Below are 19,003 nucleotides of genomic sequence, written 5' to 3' on the forward strand. Positions count from 1 at the left end.
AATATGTGCTTTTTGTATACTTTGCTTACTACAAACTAGTAAAATGTGATATTTCATAAGCAGTGTCTGTTGCTGAAGAGTAATTTGCTAGAGAGACAATTTATCTCACTATCACAGTGTAACTGTTCCTTGCAGAAAGCATGTTGAAGAGGTGGAGTAGCTGGGAGAGGTGGGAGTGGCATACACTTATGCTACTTGTTTCTGATTCTTCTTTCTTTTGGCTAATTAAGAGATCTATGCTTTTCATGAGAAACCATCCATAAACTAATAGAAGGTCAATAAGATCAGTTTTACATTTATTTTACTTGAGGGTCACGGTAATTTGTTATACATAGTGCGTATATAGTTTATCTTGAATACAATTTTGTAATTTTTGTGCGATGCTCAATGTATCTCTGCTTTGAAAAGGGTTGAAATTAAAAAAGTAGAATTTGTTCCGTGCCGCTCAGCTGCACTGCACCTTTAAGGGGACCCGGAAGTGCTTGTTAAACCGGAAGTACATGTTTTTCAATGTGACTTACCTTGGCTAACGTTGTTATGCTTTAATACTGTCTTCGGGTTGTGTTTTAAGGTCTTTAAAATGTTTATTACCACCGCCAATTGTAAGTATTTTAATATATGTATTGAGTTATTTACATAGTTTAATGTGCTTTCTTTAAAAGGTTGACCAGCTGTTAATTCTCCGGTGTTAGTTAGCTAACACTTGTGTGCTTCACGTTAACGGTACATTCTCTTGAGCTTCTAGTTTTGTTTTAACTGTTAGTTATATTTTCTTATACGATTTTAACTTCAAGGTTCTCGAGTTTCTTGGGTTGTTACGTTATGCTTTTATTGTAGTGTGTTTAGCGGTTAGCTGTAGCTAGCAGCTTACTAGGAACTAACGTTAGTCTGTTTACTTCTTTGCCGTAATGCATTCATATTCATGCATCGTATTCTTTCTAATTCATATCCCCTGCTCCGTTTTGTTTCGCAGTGGCCAAGGCAAAATCAAAGTAAGTGGAATCCAGTGGAATGTCTTCAAGTTGAGGTTTATCAGTTGTGTCATTGGTGTTGTCCTAAGCTAGCTCTAGCTGACTACTAATACCCTATACAGCCAGAAATGCAATAATGTAATGTCCATTAATGTTATTTCCTCTCAGGACCATCCTTGTGCAGATGATGAGCGCTGCAGGGACAGGCTACTTCTTCAATACGAAGAGGAACCGTCTCAGAGACAAACTGGTGCTGCGCAAACATGATCCATTTGGTAAGAGATAACAGACCTGGCTTTTATGATCTGCAGATGTAACATGCACACTTAAACCCTCTCATAAGAGTTAGTCTTTACTGGCTATAAGGAATAGAAGAACAAACCCATGTTAATGGCATCTGTGCAAGGTTGTTAATGTGTTAAAGCAAGCTATAAAAAATGGTACTTTAACTCTCAGCACAATAATAAATATGAACAGATCAAACCTTTCTTGATCATAATAATATGCTGTCTTCCATCTGAAAGGCTTGTGATTAAAGATTCTGTTTTCTCTTCTGTAAGTTGTGAACATTTTGGCCACAGTAGGTGCATCTTTGAAGATAGAGAGGTCATCCTGGACTCATATTGAATCATATGAACTTGGGAAGTTTTCTGTATAAGTGATAGTGATATTAACCCTATAGTACTCAAAAAAATAATCATTTTTGATGAGAGTTGACAAGTGAACGCTACATTTAGTGGCCTATTTAGGGATGTTGTGGGTGATATTTTCAGATTCAATGACAAAGTCATATGCAATTGTTGTACTTTAATGTCTGCATTAATATGAACATAACAGAAACATATTTCCAAAACAGGGTTTTGGGCCCCTTGAGAACAAATGGCCCCAACTCTTTGCGTTCTTAATAAACATGTTAAGATCCTAGGTATAAATATTAAATATTGGTGAAAAAAGGTAGCAAAATATAGTCTCAAAGTCGGGACCTGGCTCACCCACACATTTCTACATTGGCATGTAGCAGGAGGTTGTTTCAGTCCAGATGATTTAAGATGATCACTTGGACAAAAACTGGAAAAAATATAGGTGACATAAGATATTAAAAAACATAAGAGTTGCAGAAAATAAGTCGTCATTTGAAATGTCTACATTCAGGCTGTAGTGTCAATACTGCTGCATATTTATTTTTATTTTTTTATATATCATTCATTATTTTTAAATCAAAGTAATGGTTAGGAAGAAAAGTAGAGTTGACAATCTTCACTATAAATAAGGGTGTGGCTCAGTAGTAGAGTCGGAAGGTTTGTGGTTCAATCCCCAGCTCCCTCAGTCAATATGTCGAAGTGGAATAACCAAAAGTGTGTGAATGTGATGACTGATTGACAGATGGGCACTTTGCACAGCAGCCTCTGCCATCAGTGTATGAATGTGTGTGTGAATGTGACAGGTAGTGTGAAAGCGCCTCGAGTGGCCGCAAGACTAGAACAGCTCTTTATAAGTACAGTCCATTCATTAATAAGAATTTTTTATTAACCACGGTTATCATAAGTCACATACATGGTACCATGAATCTGCTAAAACCATATTATACTAGTATTTTAACTGAAATATGAAGTGTCTGTATATGTATCTATGCTAACTGCACAAGAGTCCAACTAAGATGTCCTGTGACTGTTTCTACTAAGAAATGCATATTGGGGTTTAATTATATACCGGTATGCAAATATCTTGATCCCAGTGGTAAATGCCACTTGATATAAAAGTTGGGAGTGACCTGTTAAAAGTAAGAGAACTGTTTACAACATATCCAGGTAATTACAATCACAGAAAAGGAGCTGCTGACTTTCTAAATCACATCAGCTACAAACTCAAGATCTTGTTGCGCCACCTGTTCTCCAGTCTTCTTTGCATTGCTTATATTATATTAAACAGTTGTCTTTCTGCTTTGTGTCTTTGCAGTGAACAAGCACGTCCTATTCTTTGAGAAGAGGAAGATCAAATCAATTTAACAATGCACCAAAGCATGGACTTTTTACTGTCGTGTTGTCAGTCAACTTTTCTGTTTGGCTTGACTGACATGTTTTCAGAGGATTTCTCCTGGGATCAGTCCAAAAGCCTCTTCTCTCTCCACTGCATCAGTTCATCATGATGCAAACCTTGAGCGAGGTTCAACAAAGTCAAAATGACGACCGCTTTGAACAAGAGACTACTCGTGTGTAAAACTGATGTTTATTGAGGCAATCACAGATGATCTAGAGCTGTTGCATGTGAAGTTGTTCTTTCCAGTATCATTGATTATGTGCAGTCAAGTGTTGTATAACTTTATATTGAAACTGGGCTGCTGTAATTAAAGCATTGGAGAAATATGATCCATTTGTGTTAATTAAATGAATTCAGGCTCATTGTTAAGATGCTTGCAAGTTATTTAACACGTTCAACTCTGGATATTAAAGTAGAAAAATCATGTAGGCGCAGATTATATTAAAGCAACCATTACACTGGCAGTCTTGAAATCATGTTCAGCTTAATATTACAATAACTTTTACCATTCACAATTTTCAATCATAATACTGTTAATTTTAAGCTTTCTCTAAAGTAGCTGTGTTTACATGTCAATAAGACTCATTCCAGACTGCAGAGGCTGAAAGGCTGAATCCAAATGTCCAGACCTTACAAGACTTCCACATTCACTGACTTTGTGGGCGTGTTTCCAGGACGTTTGCCAGTGCAAAGTACTGTCCAAACCCCCAAATCGATGTAATGGGGACGTGAAGTTTAAGTTTTTCTAACAGCCGACTAATAAACAAAAAGAACTTATCAAAAGGTTACTTAAATCATGTAAGAATAAGATTTAAAATGTATCGGTAAAAGCCTTGGAGGTCAGAATGCATCTTTTTTACTGTATTCTTCAGGCTTGTTGATCAGAGGCTTATACAGCGCTGCAGTCTCACGCCCCCTCAGACTCCATGTGATGTGTTAAGGTTGAACGCGTCCCAGTGCGTACGAGGTTGGACATTCAGATTAAGCCTTCGTCTACTTGCTGATTTTGCCGCTCTCAGAACAGTTCAGCTGGCAGGTCCTTCCTGTGTGGGTAAGACGTCTGCGTGCCGACCGTCTGCACGCTCACTCCTGCCACTTGATTGGCTCTGCGTACCATCTCCTCCAGAGGCATTGTGGGATAATGAGCCATGTAAAACGCCAGCGCTCCAATAAAGCTGTCTCCAGCACCCTGGGAAAAAAACAATATTACAACAATGCTCTATTAAATTTCACCAATCAGGTCCGCTGTGTAATTCTACAGCAAAGTGTGTCCACTCAGCAGGATCACAAAACCTGCTGAAGCTGCAATGCTGAGTGTAAGGGAGAAGCAATACTGCAAACAGGGAATCAACATTTATCAGTCTTAAATGTTTCATACTGTATTTTGCAGAGTTTAAAACCACCACGGGAGTATGAAAGTATGAAGGTTCATTTTTAACTTGAAGAAGCTGTCAACAGTAGGGGGTGCTGTGGACTTTGTCTGCTGTTTTCAGAGTCTTGCGCTGCTTCCTGAAGTCTCAACTACTCGTGTGAAAGTGTGAATCTGTCTGCTCTCTCAGAGTAACATCTGTATTATGGGCATTAGTCAAAGTCGCGTAAGGCCAGTGCTAATAAATTAGATGTGTCAAGGTCAGGAAAGCAGACTATTTTTCACTGATCTATTGGGACAGAGCAAACATGTTACATTTAGTGCATTAACTAAGACATTGTTGGTATTGAGAAAGAAATGATCATTTTATGATGATCCAGCTCATGATTAGTTTTCCAGTTATGTATGAGATGGGTTAAGTAAAGGTTAAATGTACTTTGGGTTTCCAGTTTTCAAATGAGGTATATTACCATGAACCCGAGTCTGTTTGCCAATTTCTTCATGTGATTCATTTTTTTGTCTGGCGACTAGAAAAATTCCCCTCAGGGACAACAAAGCTGAAGTTGGAGCTGAAACAGCCTGTACATTTTTATACCGTATAATCCCCTTGCAAACAATCAAAACGCCATTTTCGTATAATGTGTAACTTTTCCATCAAACACTGAAAAAACAAAGAAACAAACAAAAAACCCTTTAAGTTTTCTAATAGCTTTTCAAAGTCAGCTGACGAGCACATGCTCACTTTGATCACTCACCAGCGGCTTCACCATAACTGCCAGCAGCTCTGGTTTTGGCTATCTTTGAACAGATAAATCAGGCATTTTTCCTCCTCATCTATTGATAGAGATGGAATGTGGCAGATACGCCCTGGAGGGGGTTAGCTGGAATGGGACGCCAAAGAAAGGAGGGGGTGGATGGTGGTGGTGGTGGTGGGGGGGGGCTCGCTGATGGGAAAAGGCACAATGGTATGTGGCGACACGCTCATGTTTAACCACAAATGGCCCCCCTGACACTGGTTCTCACAAGCCCGCTCCATTACTCATCACTGTGGCTCTCAGAAGAGTTCATTGCACTCTGAACACCTCCGTACCCCCCACCTCCCCTCCTAACATCCAGCACCCTCCAACCTCAAAGTCACCCTTTTGTCAGGAGAAAGGTTGCCTGTTGTGATAGGATGATTCAGTGACATGGGGCAAGAAACAAAATCCCTGACCATGACCCCAAACAGGCAGAGACGGGGGCTGTGTCCTGTGACGGACAGGGCACAAGGAAGATAGAGGGCCAAACAGGGTCACCGGTGCACGGGGCAGCTTGAGGGTAAGACCCAGAAAAGATAGAAATGGTCAAATCACCTCAAACATTCCTTGACCAACAAGATGACACGTACACTATAAGCTATGAAAGGAGGAATAAAGTGTTGTGATTTGAAATCTAAAAAGTCCACTATTGCATCAGACAATCATCCCGCGCATGCTGCTGGTGTGACTCCTGGCCTGGACGCGAGAGATGCTGGAAAGAGTGAGATCAGAGCAGAAACATTTCACAGGCCTGCTGGATTTCCATGTTTAAAGCCGTGGTGTGTTTATGTCTCCTGTCTGGTAGCTGGGCTGGGCTACGTTTGGTGAAGCAGTCCCACTGGTTTGGCTCTGGCCGGTCTCCCAGTTCACACGCTGGGTTGAAACAATGATATGACTTTTCAGTGAGGGGTTGATGCCTGAAAACTGATGACCAATGCAGCACAGAACAGTAAGATAACTACTTTATTAATTCATAGGAAATAAAAACATACCATCTTCTTAGTTTTTTTTTTACATGCCCTTATTTAATTATTGTTTTGAATCACTTGTCAACTAATCTATGACCAAATCCCTGATGAAACAACCTCCTTTGTTTAGTCACATCACAGTAGGGTGGGGCTGAAACAGGTTTGTGAAAGCTTATACTAGCATTAAGGGCTAAACGTGCTAATAGTCTGATCTCGATAATCTCTTAAAATGGAAAGAAAAATATTTACAGTTCAGACTTGTTTTCTTCTCTTTTCAGTGTTTAAAGAAAAAACCTTACTTTTACAGAATATTATAATATGCCTTCATTTTTAAAAACACTTAAAGAAGCAAAAAAAAATAAAACATTACATAATTGATAAGTTGAATTGAAAATTGTAGCTCTGAAATATTTGACTTTGTATTTTCCCTTTTGGGTTCATAAACTCCAAAAAAATATATGTCATGTCTAATTAATAAAAAAAAATATATTTTCTGAGTGAAGAGAGTACTGAATGGATTTTACTGTAAACACTGGAAAACCACCTCATGTCATAGCATGTATTATTAGTATTAGTTTAGTGTTTAATATCTAATGTTTAATGTGGGCTTGTAGTTTTAATTTAATATTTAATGTTCAAACTTGTACGTAGAGAGCGAAGTCAAACCGGAGTCAAATTCCTTGTACGTGTACATACCTGGCCAATAAAGCTGATTCTGACACACTGATTGAATGGACCCTTTTAAGGACTGAAAATTTGAAGTCAAGATAAAAAAACAAATTGCTTAAACTGGATTAAAGAAAATCATACTAGAATAAAAAATAAAAAAATCACACTTAGACGTGAGGACTGATCAGGCCTTTGTCTCACAATGTCACAGTTTGTCAGTCATCAGATCAAAGGCAATAAAGACTTTTTATTTCTGAATTCACTACTTCGTACATTTGCCTATATTTCTGTCCAGCTAAATTTTTACTTATTACTCAGTCCTGCCACTTTCACATTAATACAGTTTCTTTTTGTGGCTTTTTGCCTTTATTCAAGGACAGCTGCAGAGAGACAGGAAAATGTTGGGAGTAAAGAGTGGGGGATGACATGCACCAGCGTTCAGTATGTGTTAAACCTGCAATGATGGATTTTTTGCTGCTCAGGAGCAAACGAAAAAACTAACATATTATCATCCTGTGTGAGAAGTTTGGTGTTGGTGCTTAATGGCTTAAAGTTGAGGGGTGTCTACCAAAAAGATGAGCAAAAAGAGGCTAAAACTCTCTGTGGAGCTGAGGGGAGCAGCAGAGCATCTCTGCTATTTTGCTGTTTGTTACTGATTGCTCCCTTTCCCGTTTGATCAATTCTTAATTTAAAAATCCTGATCAAAGCAGTGAAAGGGTGAAAGCGACACCATTTGCAAAAGAAAAAATTATGTCTTCTATGTTATTTTCCAGTAAACTAATCCACAAACCAACAAATCAAGACTTCATTAACTTGACATCGCTTGGCTGTACGAGCCAACCTTCCTCTGTCTTACTAACAACGTCTCATTCCCTGAGACTGGCATGTGACGCTACTCGATCTAGTCAATGAAGCTCAACGAGGCTGACAAGCGCTACCCCCTTCAGCCCCGCCACCGCTGCCCTCGACACAGTTTGGTGAAGGTTAGATCTGGAGGCCTGTCAATCAAATGACACAAGTGCTCGCCGCGGATGAGCCTTGATGCTCTTACTGGTCGGCTCCGTCCGCTGCGTCTTGACCTCCGTGCCGTTCCTCTGCCTGTTCTCTTCTGGTACTCACGCGGAAGTTAGAGATTAGGATGGCAGACGTGTCTGACAGAAGCTTACCAAATTAACAAAGTATGATTTAGGAAGTTCTCTGCAGTTGGAGGTTTGTTGTGTGACAGAGTGTTAGTGAACTTTCCTGCTTTGTGCTGGTTGACTTGTATTAGGTTGAATTGATACAGCGACAAACATATTGCCAGTGAAAGCTCTCTATTTGCAACTCTATATCTGGTAGGCTTTCACAATGAAAATCCAGGGAAGTGACTTTTTAGTGGCTCCAACAGCAGCATGAGTGCTGTGTGTTTAAAATAAATGGAAGAAAAATCTAAGTTAACACATGCAGCAAAAAACGCCATAGCAGTATAGACAAAGAAAGCAATGCATACAGAGACTCAGAAGTCCATCCACAGAGAAATCCAAGGACAAAGACGGCAGCAGCGCCCACACGCTTTGATTGACAAGTGATCTTTGTAAAGTGCAGTGCAGAAACACCACAGCTTTGAGTGCTAGGCACCAAAGACAGACAAAAATAACAAACAAAAAGCTCACAGAATCTATAGGAAATGCAGAAAGAGCTGCAGAGTCTGCTTTCCCCGGGACTTGTGACTGTATTTCTCCCTCAGAGGCCTCCTGCGATCTTGCCTCCCATCCTGATATGACAGATGGAGCCATGTGCCGTTTACTCCTGAAGCCTACAGCCTTTGTCAATGAAAGGCACCCTGGGGAGAGCAAAGACCAGCTGAGGGGCAGCGATGACTCACAGCGGCTTCCACGTCCGGAAGCTCCCAGAAAGCCTTGCAAACAGCCGGGCTAACGGCTCGGCTGAAGCGACGAGGGAGGAGGATACAGAGATCAAAAACACATTTAATTGGACCAATTAGAGCTCTCACATCTTTGATCCATCCGCACTGCTTTTGTCTTAGCCCTCTTTCACCCTTTTGTGTATAACACTGACATGCCTGCGCTGGCAGAGGACCGGCCGAACATCTGGGTTGCTAAACAGCAGCTGCTGAAGCAATGTGCGCTCTATTAAAACATGGTGATGTGGCACTTTTTTCTCATTGTGTCATGCTGGCTCACAGTTTGCAGAGTGCAGGAATGCATCGCTCAGGAGGTATTCCCTTACCTTTGGCTTCCAGGAAGGAATCATACAATTGGTTGTTCAGTCACTGGAGAAGGATGGGAATAATTTGACCGTCCAGACCCACCGTGCAGCTGTAATGTCTGGTTTGAGACAGCTCTGTCTACCTTTCGCCCCTACACAGTGGACCTCCCGGAGAAGTGGAAACTGAGGCCACCCAAGTCCTGCTGATGCTGAAAGGCACTGTGCGTGTGTTAGTGTGTGTGTGTGCGCCTCCTCCAACTGTCCACACAAAACAGCCAAAGCTCTGATCTCAGCGAGGGAAGCCTGCACTCAATTTAAGACAAATGGATAAAAGAGGGAGGGATGGGGGAGACCCACAGTGGATGAGTGGATGTGCTTTGTCATCCAGATTCACCATCCTGACTCAGCCGATAATTGCTCGTGCAGTTAGAAATGTGTTATTCAGACAGCTGCAGGAGGAGCAGATGATGAAATAGTTACACTCAGAAGGAAGCTCAACGATTTAGAGGCCATGTGCCGCATCATTAACCAAGTTACATCAATCAAAACTAAATATTACATCCTGGACACGTCGAAGCAAAAGCGATGAAATGCATGAAAATAAGAGGTAGTTGGTGATGTTGTTTTCCTTTGGATCGGTTGTGGGTCATGCCACCTGCGGCGCCCAGCTGAACAGTAGCCTAGCTAAAATAGCGAGAAACCGCAAGTGACTCACTGTGTTGATATCGAAGAATCGAGCCTGGAATACGGCCTCTATTCACAGTCTGATACTAGTAAAACGGAACAGTCACAGCAACACAGATCCTGGTGCTCCCAAGCTTTCAATACATTTCTGTCATTAATGCTACACTGAAAAACACACACAATCTGTAATCTGCAATAACACCAGAGGTAATCCTAACTAAAGAGGCCTGTGTTACCAGAACAGACGCAGAGAGGTGAATAATGATCTTGATAACAACCTGTTTTTTTCCCCCTCTCCAGTAAAAAAAGAAAGGGCCTTACTGGAAGAGGGATTATGATGTCCAAAAGAGTTAAACACTCCTGAATTTATGGGCCCATCAAAGAACAGAAGGGGTGGGGTTGGGGGGTGAGAGTGTGTGTGCAAAGGGGGGGCGTGCAGCAGGCCCGACCGCAGCTTTCTGCTGACTGATGCAGGCCCAAGAGGTGAGTCATGGGCGAGGAAAAGGGGGGTGGGGGGTGGGGATGGGGGGGTCAGGGGTGGCTGGGAAGTTCTCCTGGAGGCTATTGGGAAGCAGGGAGATTGAAGACGGTGAATGAGGTGAATAAGTTGTTTGTGTCAGCTTTGAAATGTGGGAGCACGGAGGAGGTCACACTCTGTTTAACAAGGGGACACCTTTGTTCCTGAAAGGCCAAAGTGAACCGGATTAGGAAGTATACACTGCTGTTTAGTTCAGCTGCAGTTACTTTAATGTGGAGCCAAACTGATGTATTGATTTGCAGATATTATTGGGCCTATCAAAGAGATGATACTGGCATATATATTTTCTGATCATAGATTGTGTACAAGAAGTGGGCGTAGCTTCTGGTTTCAAAAGTGCTAATGCATGAGAGCCTTAAAACTGCGTTCTTGTAACAGCCAGCAGGGGGCGACTCCACTAGTAGACAAAAGAAGTCTGATTGTAACCAGATGGGAAACTTGATTTATTTCCTCAGAAATAATTAAATTAAATAGAAAGAAATAACGACTTTCTGGTCTCAAATTGCTCAAGTCTTCTTCAACACAGCATGACGTTTATTTTGTCAATTATAGTCCCATTTGGAGTAAAATAGACGACAAATAAGGGTATGCCTTAGGCCGTTGCTACTTTGTGATTAACAAGTGGCTACTACTGTGGCCTGTCAACAACAGGATAGAGACGTATCCGCTCTGGTGTCCAAATATGGTCACTTCCAGCTCAAAAAACAAGATGCCGAAATGCTGAACATGATGCTTTAAAACACTCCTAAAAATGCGAAAAACATAGCTTTGGCTGATTTAGAAATGGTTTCATCTTGACTCCATAGTTTACAATCCTCTCAGCACTGTCTGCAGCACATATTGCAGAGCATCACAGCTGAGCAGAGAGTGGACCGCACTGGAATTGGTTCACGTGTATAAAACAGTTAAATATTCTGTAATAGAGTTATGTGTCTTAAAGATGCTTTACTACATAATCACATCGGTGTAAAATCATGATACAGTAAGCACAGACAAGATATATTTTAATATATATATAACAGCACCATATTGGTAACCTGTGAATTTTTCGCTCTTAAACTGGTATCTCTGTCAGTCAGGCTGAGTACATCTGACAACACACCGGAAGACTGCTGTCTCCGTTTCAGCTTTTTTCTCCGTTTCACAATATCTGATGTGGTTTTCATGTAAAACTTGTACTTGTTTACCTCCAGTTTTACTACACTGCATGACAAACAGTGTTTGGAAGTTATAGCCCAATAAAAAGTCCCTCGGGGAACCCTTCAGTAAAGGAATCCATTACACAAACAATCAGAATGCTTTAATCAAGAGGTGATTAACACCTCTGTGCAGTGACGTATATGATCAGTAGAACACAGGGCCTCACAAACACCTCAGAGACAGGAAACGTGTAGCCGAGGCTGCTGTGACGAAAAACAAGCCACAGAGGCCGGTGTGAAATGAGTCAAGCAACGCCGGCCTCTTTAAAAAGATTCAAATCAGGGAGGGGAAACAGCCGGTGGTCACCACATCCACAATGATCTTAGAGCGTTCCACTTGAGCAACCGACAGATCTGAAGCTCCGCTACAGCGCGGAGTACCAGGAACTCATTCAGCAGCACAAAGTACGCAGATAAAAGTGTGAAAAGTGGTGTGTGACGCGAGTTTGTTTTGGAACTTTAATGTGGAAACCGAGGATTTCCTGTGTAAAGTTATATGTTGTGCTGTTTTTGCTGTAAGGAGCATATTTAAGAGAAATTCCCTCCTGTGTTTGACAAGTGAGGAGTGGGCTGGTTCACATCACTTTCCATTTAAAACATTTATTCCTCTTTACTAATATGATAAGTGCAAGCATCTGCTTCTGAGTAAAAACCAGCCTACAACCGAGCAATGTGTGGAAAATGTGAACATTTAATTTAATTACTTGCATGATATTTTATTAACCATGAACAGCTTTAATTTCATATTTAAATATAAAACTCTAAAATGAAAGCGGGACTATTAGCCATTTCCGGTTCATATTTCTGTAAATTAAATTAGTTTTGGGATGTTTGCTGTGACGCCAGACAAATTTTAGACCATCATCATCATCATCCTTCTCTGGTTCAAGCGTCTGAAATGTGATGGTTTGCTTATTTTATGGTAGCTTGATTGTGTCTGTGCAAAGACATGACTTCGACCGGATCACACAGATAAATAAAGAACAAACGTGTCATGCATACCGTTGTGTCCACCGCTGTGACGGCTGTAGCCGGAACATGTTTATAGGTGGACTTGTTTGCCTCGAGCACCAGGCAGCCCTGTGGTCCCAAAGTGATGATGACTGACCCGCAGCCTCGCTTCAGCAGCTCCTGCCCGGCCCGATGTGCATCCTCCACATTCAATACAGAGGAGCCGGTGAGCAGCTCAGCCTGTCAGCAGAGGGACAGAAGCTGTGTAATCATATATGTAACACACTCTTTATTTAACATTCATCTCACTTAGCTAACTGTGATAACAGGACAACATTTTTTCTCAACAAGTCGTATTTTCTCCTCTAAGTTAATGAGAGGTTAGGAATTAAATGAAAGATATGGCAAAAGCAGTGTGCGTGTGGGATGGTGGTGGGATAAATAAAGATCTGCATTCTGGAAATTCCCCCAGAAAAAAAAGCCTGTGTGTAACAATTTCACATTTTTAAACAGTGGAAAATTACAGCTTGTTTTGTCTCTCAAATGAACAAAGATAAGTCCATCACAACCACCTAATATGTCTCTGATTAGAAGCTGATTACAAGTCGTTGCTTGTTTTCTATAGTTTAATGTTTCTTATTAACAGTTGTGGGATGAGTCAGCTCCTAATCATCCACTGACCGTGGTCAGACAGACTCATAAAACACAGTCAGTCTGTTACAGATTTGCAGGATCCGTCAGCAGTCTGCGGGCCAAACATTTTCAAAGAGTAGATCCTCTGACTGAGCCGGCTCCAAAATGACTAAACAGTGACAAAGCTGGAATCCACAGCTGATGTTTGACCAACAAGGAAACTCTCTCCCTTCTCTCCTGAGAAAACGGCTCCCTGCATGAAAGGAGCCACAGCTTTATTTTCAAGTGTTTCAAGTTGATCCAGCAGTGTTTACTGCAGCATGTAGGACTGTTTATTTAATGCACTTTAAAGTTTTGTGGAAAAACAGAATATATTTGGAAAAACATTGCTGTGGGCGCCGGCATGTAAATCGCAGCCCGTGTACAGAGGCTACAGTCCTTGATGCGGTGATCCCAGGTCCAACGCCCACCCTCGGCCCTTTGTGACGTGTCATCCCCCATTCTCTCTTCCCCTGTTTCCAACACGATCCACTGTCCCGTCTCTCAATAAAGAAAAAAAAGGGCAAAAAATAATCTACAAAAAAAAATTTTTTTTTTTTGCTGTGCTTGTGTCTGATCAGGAAATTAAACTCATATGATTTAAGTAAGAACATCTTAGAGACAGTTTATGAGTTGTGCACATGGTGCAGGCACCTGGGGGCTCGGGGCAAAAATAAAGCGTCCCGTGTGCTTTTGGTTCTGCTCTTGGGAAAAAAGCAACAGGGATGTTTATATAAAACGCTGGTGAAACAAAACGCCGGACAAATTGTGTCTGATTCAGTTCATCCCCCGTTTAGAGAACTCATAAAAGTGCCCACGTGAAGACGCTACAGAGCCGTTACAGCAACCAGGAGCAACCACAGGAAGTCTTTTGTCTGCTAAATTCATTAACACAGCTCACACTGGAATGTCTGTTATTGGTAACAGCAGTTATTAGTATTAAATAATTATTATATTATTATAAGGTGGGATTGCTATAACCATAGACTCTTAAAACATCTATCTCTGTGTGTCTGAATACCTTTGTGTACACTCTGTGCCTGAGTCTATCTTATCTTATTTATCTATTCTTTCACTGATCATACTGTAATGTACTAGTCCCCTAAACTGTTCTATGTTCATTTAAAAAAATATGAAAAATGAATACATTTCTATAAAAAAGATAAATGTTTCAACTGTTAATGTCAGTTTATATTTCAGCCTGATTTCACTCGCTCAGACCTGCTCGGCCTGCAGTCAGCCCCACCCTCCACAATTGATTTGGCTCATTTTTTACAAGCTTTAAATATGCTAAACTGACTTGCTAAATTCATCTCTTTAAACACATGCACGCACACACACACACACACACACACACACACACACACACACACACACACACACACACACACACACACACACACACACACACACCCAAAGGCGACTGCTCTTTTGCTCTTGTAGCACCCAGACTTTGAATCTCACTCCTCCCGTTAGATTTCTTTTGTCTTGTCTTTATTGTTTGCAGTTCTGTGATTGGTTATTGGCTGCTGTATGTTTTTTTGTGTGTGTTCATATATATATCTTATTTGTAGCAGATGTATTTTTTAATGCTTTTTGAACGTTTTCCTACAGCAGGTGTCATGCGCTCAGTATTTGTGAGCTTTTGTTTGATGGGTGTTTGTTTTCGCTCGTGAGCAGCGTTGCACACTCGCTCACAACTTCACCGTCAGGGAAATAAAGTAAAGTGGAATAAAGTAACACAACTGCTTTCCTTATCAGTCACTGTTTAAATGTTACCATGTACTGAGTGTCTGGCAGAGAAGTGTAAATTGTGGTTAAATGTTAAATGCTGTGTTTAAGATAATTACAAGAAACACACAAGTGACTGAAATATTTAAGGGTTTGTGTCTGAAAATGTCAAATGACAACTTTATTTTAAATGAAGGAGGATTAAATTTCAGTGATAAACATAAACAATGTTATTTTCTTTTTAACTCATTATGTGAGGTATTATCAATATTTATGTTTTCTTTTGTGTGCTATGTGAGATTTCAGGAACATAATTTCAGTATCATTTAGTGTTCAGAAATTTGCAATCTAATCTGCTGCTGTTTCTCTCTTACTCTCTGTAACACGCCTCCACACTTAATATTTGATAGACGTCTAGTTTTTCTCCTGCTAATTTACTAACTTCACAGTTGTTTAATTATTTTCTCTTGTCCCCACATGTTCATTGCAAACCTGCATGGACATTAAACGTTTTCTTGCTAGTCTTGTCTGTATAGTCTGATGCATGAACGTCGACAAAATCACTGTTTTGCAGTTAAATAAAAAGAGATTTGTACTCACACAGAAAAGAAGACAAGTTTACTTTTTGGATTCATTTTGTGTTCATTTGTTAAATTTAAATTTTTTTTAAACAAAAAGGCAAAAATATTTTATACCTTTCTCTGTGGAGTAAAATAAACGCATATAAACACAATGTGAAATCCATTTTTTATAATATATATAAAATGATATAACATGGATTCAAGCAGAAGTAAAAATACAAATTGAAAGTATTAAAATTCTGTAATGTGAGAAATCATATTTTTAGGATGGACTTTCCCTTTAATTAGCATCAGCATTTAAAGGTCTAACATCACACAGCTTTAAAATGAGCAGAATGGATGATGCTTTTTATTAATACATGTTCAGAAAAGTTTTCTTGCTAACTACATTTTCCTGCTTGGTGCAATATGCTAAGGTTTCTATGAATTATGTATCACATGTGAATAAGTGGGCACTTTCCACAATAAAGCTAATTGAGAGGCAACAAGTGACAGCAAGTGTCTTATTCCGTTGCAACTTTGTATCACATTTTAAATGGATTTTTCTTACAAAGTATTTTCCCCTTCAGGTAGCTTTGGTGTAGTTAAAAGTCTTGTAACTGTTTGCACAGCTTTGCTTTTAAATCAGCATTCCTAACAATGTGGAAAACAAAGAAACATTAAAAAACCACAACAAATGTCTAGTTCACATTTCGCTGCTATCACGCTTCTTTGAAAGTGTGTGTGAGATCAGTTTTAGATCAGCGGATGACAGAAATGTGGATCCATGGTGGCCGTGAGGTCCTCAGGTGGACATCAAAGATAATTCTGCTCTCTATAAAGCACTTCAGCGCAGTATGTGGGCCAGCGATCAAAGAGTGCCTGCTCTTTGTTATCCTTAAGCCCCCAATTCTCCCCCTCCTTACCCCTCAGCCTGAGCATGGCACAGTGAGACCACACACACACACACACACACACACACACACACACACACACACACACACACACACACACGCACACACACCTGTAAGGAATGTGTGCCAGCTATAACCCTACATGGGAGGGTCACGTCACGGCTCATGCTCACGTTGAATAGGGGTCTGAGGATCCGATCCCCCCCTTGCTTGTGTGATCTGTCAAAGTGAACAATGACCTTGGACAGTTCAAAAATAAACCGCAGAGTGTATCGGTGCTTTCAGAGCCCGCAGCCACCCCGCTGCTGTCGGATGCCAAGAGAGAAAAAGAGCCGTTTTGTTAGTCATCAGCTTCACACCAGGGCAGGGAATCAATCTACCTCCCCCCTGTGTATAAGAATATATGAGAACGTTGAATTATGTCTCTCTCGCTGTCTGTGTGTGTGTGTGTGCTTATCAAACACGCACACACACACTCACACACAAACCAAGCATCTATTTTTTTAAGCATATGCAGTATAAAGCTGTTGACATGTTGGGTCTGTTTGCAAGAATATAGATGTTTAGGCACTTCGCCAAAGGGTGGAAATCATTTGCCGTCATTACAGTAATTTTGTATATTAATATTTTAAACAGGGATTTTTCACTTTTGCTTTCCTCAGTGTGATAATCATATTATTCATTTTTTTTTTATCCAATTTTATTAAATAAACTCTTCATAGTGACAGGATGTCTAACTCTTTAATATTTAATCTGGTATATTTAGAGGAAAAGTTGCCTCCTGTCTCGACAGAAGCCACAGTATATTTTCTTTGCACACATTTATGAATCACATTTTTCCAGGTCTTTTTTGGGCTTAAATAATAAATTACTTGAGTAGCAGCATTCTCTAATTTTTCTCATGTTACATGAACGGCAGTCAGAACAGGGTTAGGGTTAGAGTTCCATTAAAACATTAAAAAGATATAAAAGGTTACAGCTGTTGACATTAAAAGCTCTTGCAGTAAAAGAGAACCCAACGTACACTTCACGAGAGAAATGCAAGAACAAAACACCCACTAACACAGCTTATTAACATAGAAAAAGCATATATGTATACTGTATATATATATTAAATGTACAATGTTTTTAAGAAAGTATATTTGTCAGATTACATGATAACTGATCGCCATATTATTATCGACAGCTTCCTTGTGTTTAGTAACACTAATATTATTATTATAAGTAAACTTATAATAAGAAAAATATACATTAAAACTCTTAGCGCGGTGTATTTCAATAGATAGTTTCTTTATTGTTATCTTATTTGATTTGATTATTAACAATATTATAATTATATAACATAATAAGTATTATAATCATATTCTTATTTACATTATAATTATATATAAATATCAAAACTGTAATTGTAACTTTTTTTTTGTAAAATAAAAAAAGTAGGCTTAAAGTTGAAGTCTTAATTTAAGTGGTAATCTCACAGATCTCAGTTTCGTTCTCTTTGGCGGCACCTATGGCGATAAACTGTAATTGTGGGCGCACACTTCCCAGATATCCAGACAGTGCTGCATGTGTGACGTCCACAGTTGGCTCCGGTTGTAACTCTTGATTTTCCTCGCTGACGGTCGCTTTCTTTTTCAGACTGTTTGCCTTCATCTGTGTGTCCAATTTGTTTCTTTTTCTTTGGATTTTCACTTATTGTTGAAGTTGTATCTGTAGTCATCCATCTTTTCTTTGTTTGTTCAGCCATAGTAGATTACTGTTTACTCGCAACACTTGCAGAGAGCAGAAAAGCAGCCGCTTAGCTCCGCCTTCCCTCTCTGGCAGACCAACCACTGCTGGCTGATGGAAAACGCGTCACTAACTGGGCCCGCTGTGATTAGTCAGTCATAGTCTGGTGCACTTTTACAGCCGGACTCTCTTGTTTTAAAAATTACGGCTGAACATCTGTGTGTGTCGCAAGCAAAGATGGAGACAAGAAATCGAAGGTGAAAAAGCTGCGACTACGTCACTGTGCATGTTAAATGATGGTGCAAGTGCAGGAGGTACAACAGGTAGATTTTGCCACCGCGCCCGAGAGACACAGAACATCGCCATAAACTGCAAGTGTTTTAACACTTAGATGAGGGTTAAAACAGACAAACAATCCCTTTAACAACAAGACCAATAGTTGCACAACACAGTGAATATCCTCAGGTTTGATCACACAAACACAATAAATACTGGAGTATAAGCATCCCTTAATGTGACATTTTAAAAGACTTTCATTTCAAGAAGTGAAATGATGAATTAAAGAGACTTTGCAATGGGTGTGTATTGCCCTTATTTTCCATTTGCATTGCATACAATCTAAAAAGAAATGCATGTTAACGCAATGCTTTCAACTTTAAATACAGCAGATTAAAGCATCTTCACCTGTCCCTGTAGGTGACATATGTTAGTGTTCTTTTCACCCCTGCATGCTGCATAATATATAACACGACTGAACCTCCGTGACCTGGCACTCTGAAGACATGTTGTGCTTTCGCCAACTCTCCCTTTCATGTCCCCACACCTGGCTACAGCTCCTCTCCGCCCTGCATCACCACATCAAATACAGGCTCCCGGGCAAACTCACATCCACTTTATCCCCGAGGAGGTGGCTGACTCAGCCAAAGTGCACATCTGCCTTGTTGTTTTTACTACGATTCCCATCTATCCCTGCCCCCGTCGCTCATCTGTCATCACCTGACAGTCAA

The 19,003-nt window shown here is 40.2% G+C and overlaps 2 protein-coding genes across 2 annotated transcripts in view; one reads left to right on the forward strand and one right to left on the reverse strand.

Annotated features, from left to right (window-relative positions):
* Positions 1 to 490: 490 nt before the first annotated feature.
* Positions 491 to 3,443, forward strand: mrpl33 (mitochondrial ribosomal protein L33). The gene is made up of 4 exons (XM_069661642.1): positions 491 to 602; positions 974 to 992; positions 1,140 to 1,246; positions 2,928 to 3,443. Exons 1-4 carry the CDS (start codon positions 581 to 583, stop codon positions 2,975 to 2,977), a joined length of 198 nt encoding a protein of 65 aa, XP_069517743.1. The 5' UTR covers positions 491 to 580; the 3' UTR covers positions 2,978 to 3,443.
* Positions 3,146 to 19,003, reverse strand: part of rbks (ribokinase) — a 41,913-nt gene continuing 26,055 nt past the window's right edge. Inside the window, exons 8-9 of the mRNA XM_069661641.1 lie at positions 12,443 to 12,631; positions 3,146 to 4,197 (exon numbers count right to left, since the gene is read on the reverse strand). Of these exons, the coding sequence (XP_069517742.1) occupies positions 4,024 to 4,197; positions 12,443 to 12,631 (363 nt within the window). The 3' untranslated portion in view covers positions 3,146 to 4,023. The remainder of the gene's footprint in view (positions 4,198 to 12,442; positions 12,632 to 19,003) is intronic.

The sequence above is a fragment of the Semicossyphus pulcher genome, unplaced genomic scaffold (genome assembly GCF_022749685.1).
Source record: "Semicossyphus pulcher isolate SPU_LCO1_2020_fin unplaced genomic scaffold, fSemPul1.0.p SCAF_14, whole genome shotgun sequence".
NCBI classification, from domain to species: Eukaryota; Metazoa; Chordata; class Actinopteri; order Labriformes; family Labridae; genus Semicossyphus; species Semicossyphus pulcher.

Bases quoted from the DNA above. Each gene is read 5' to 3' on its own strand.
- mrpl33 (XM_069661642.1), top strand. From the start codon at position 581: ATGTTTATTACCACCGCCAATT. The intron at 1,247-2,927 runs GTAAGAGATAAC...GTGTCTTTGCAG, and splicing joins GCGCAAACATGATCCATTTG to TGAACAAGCACGTCCTATTC.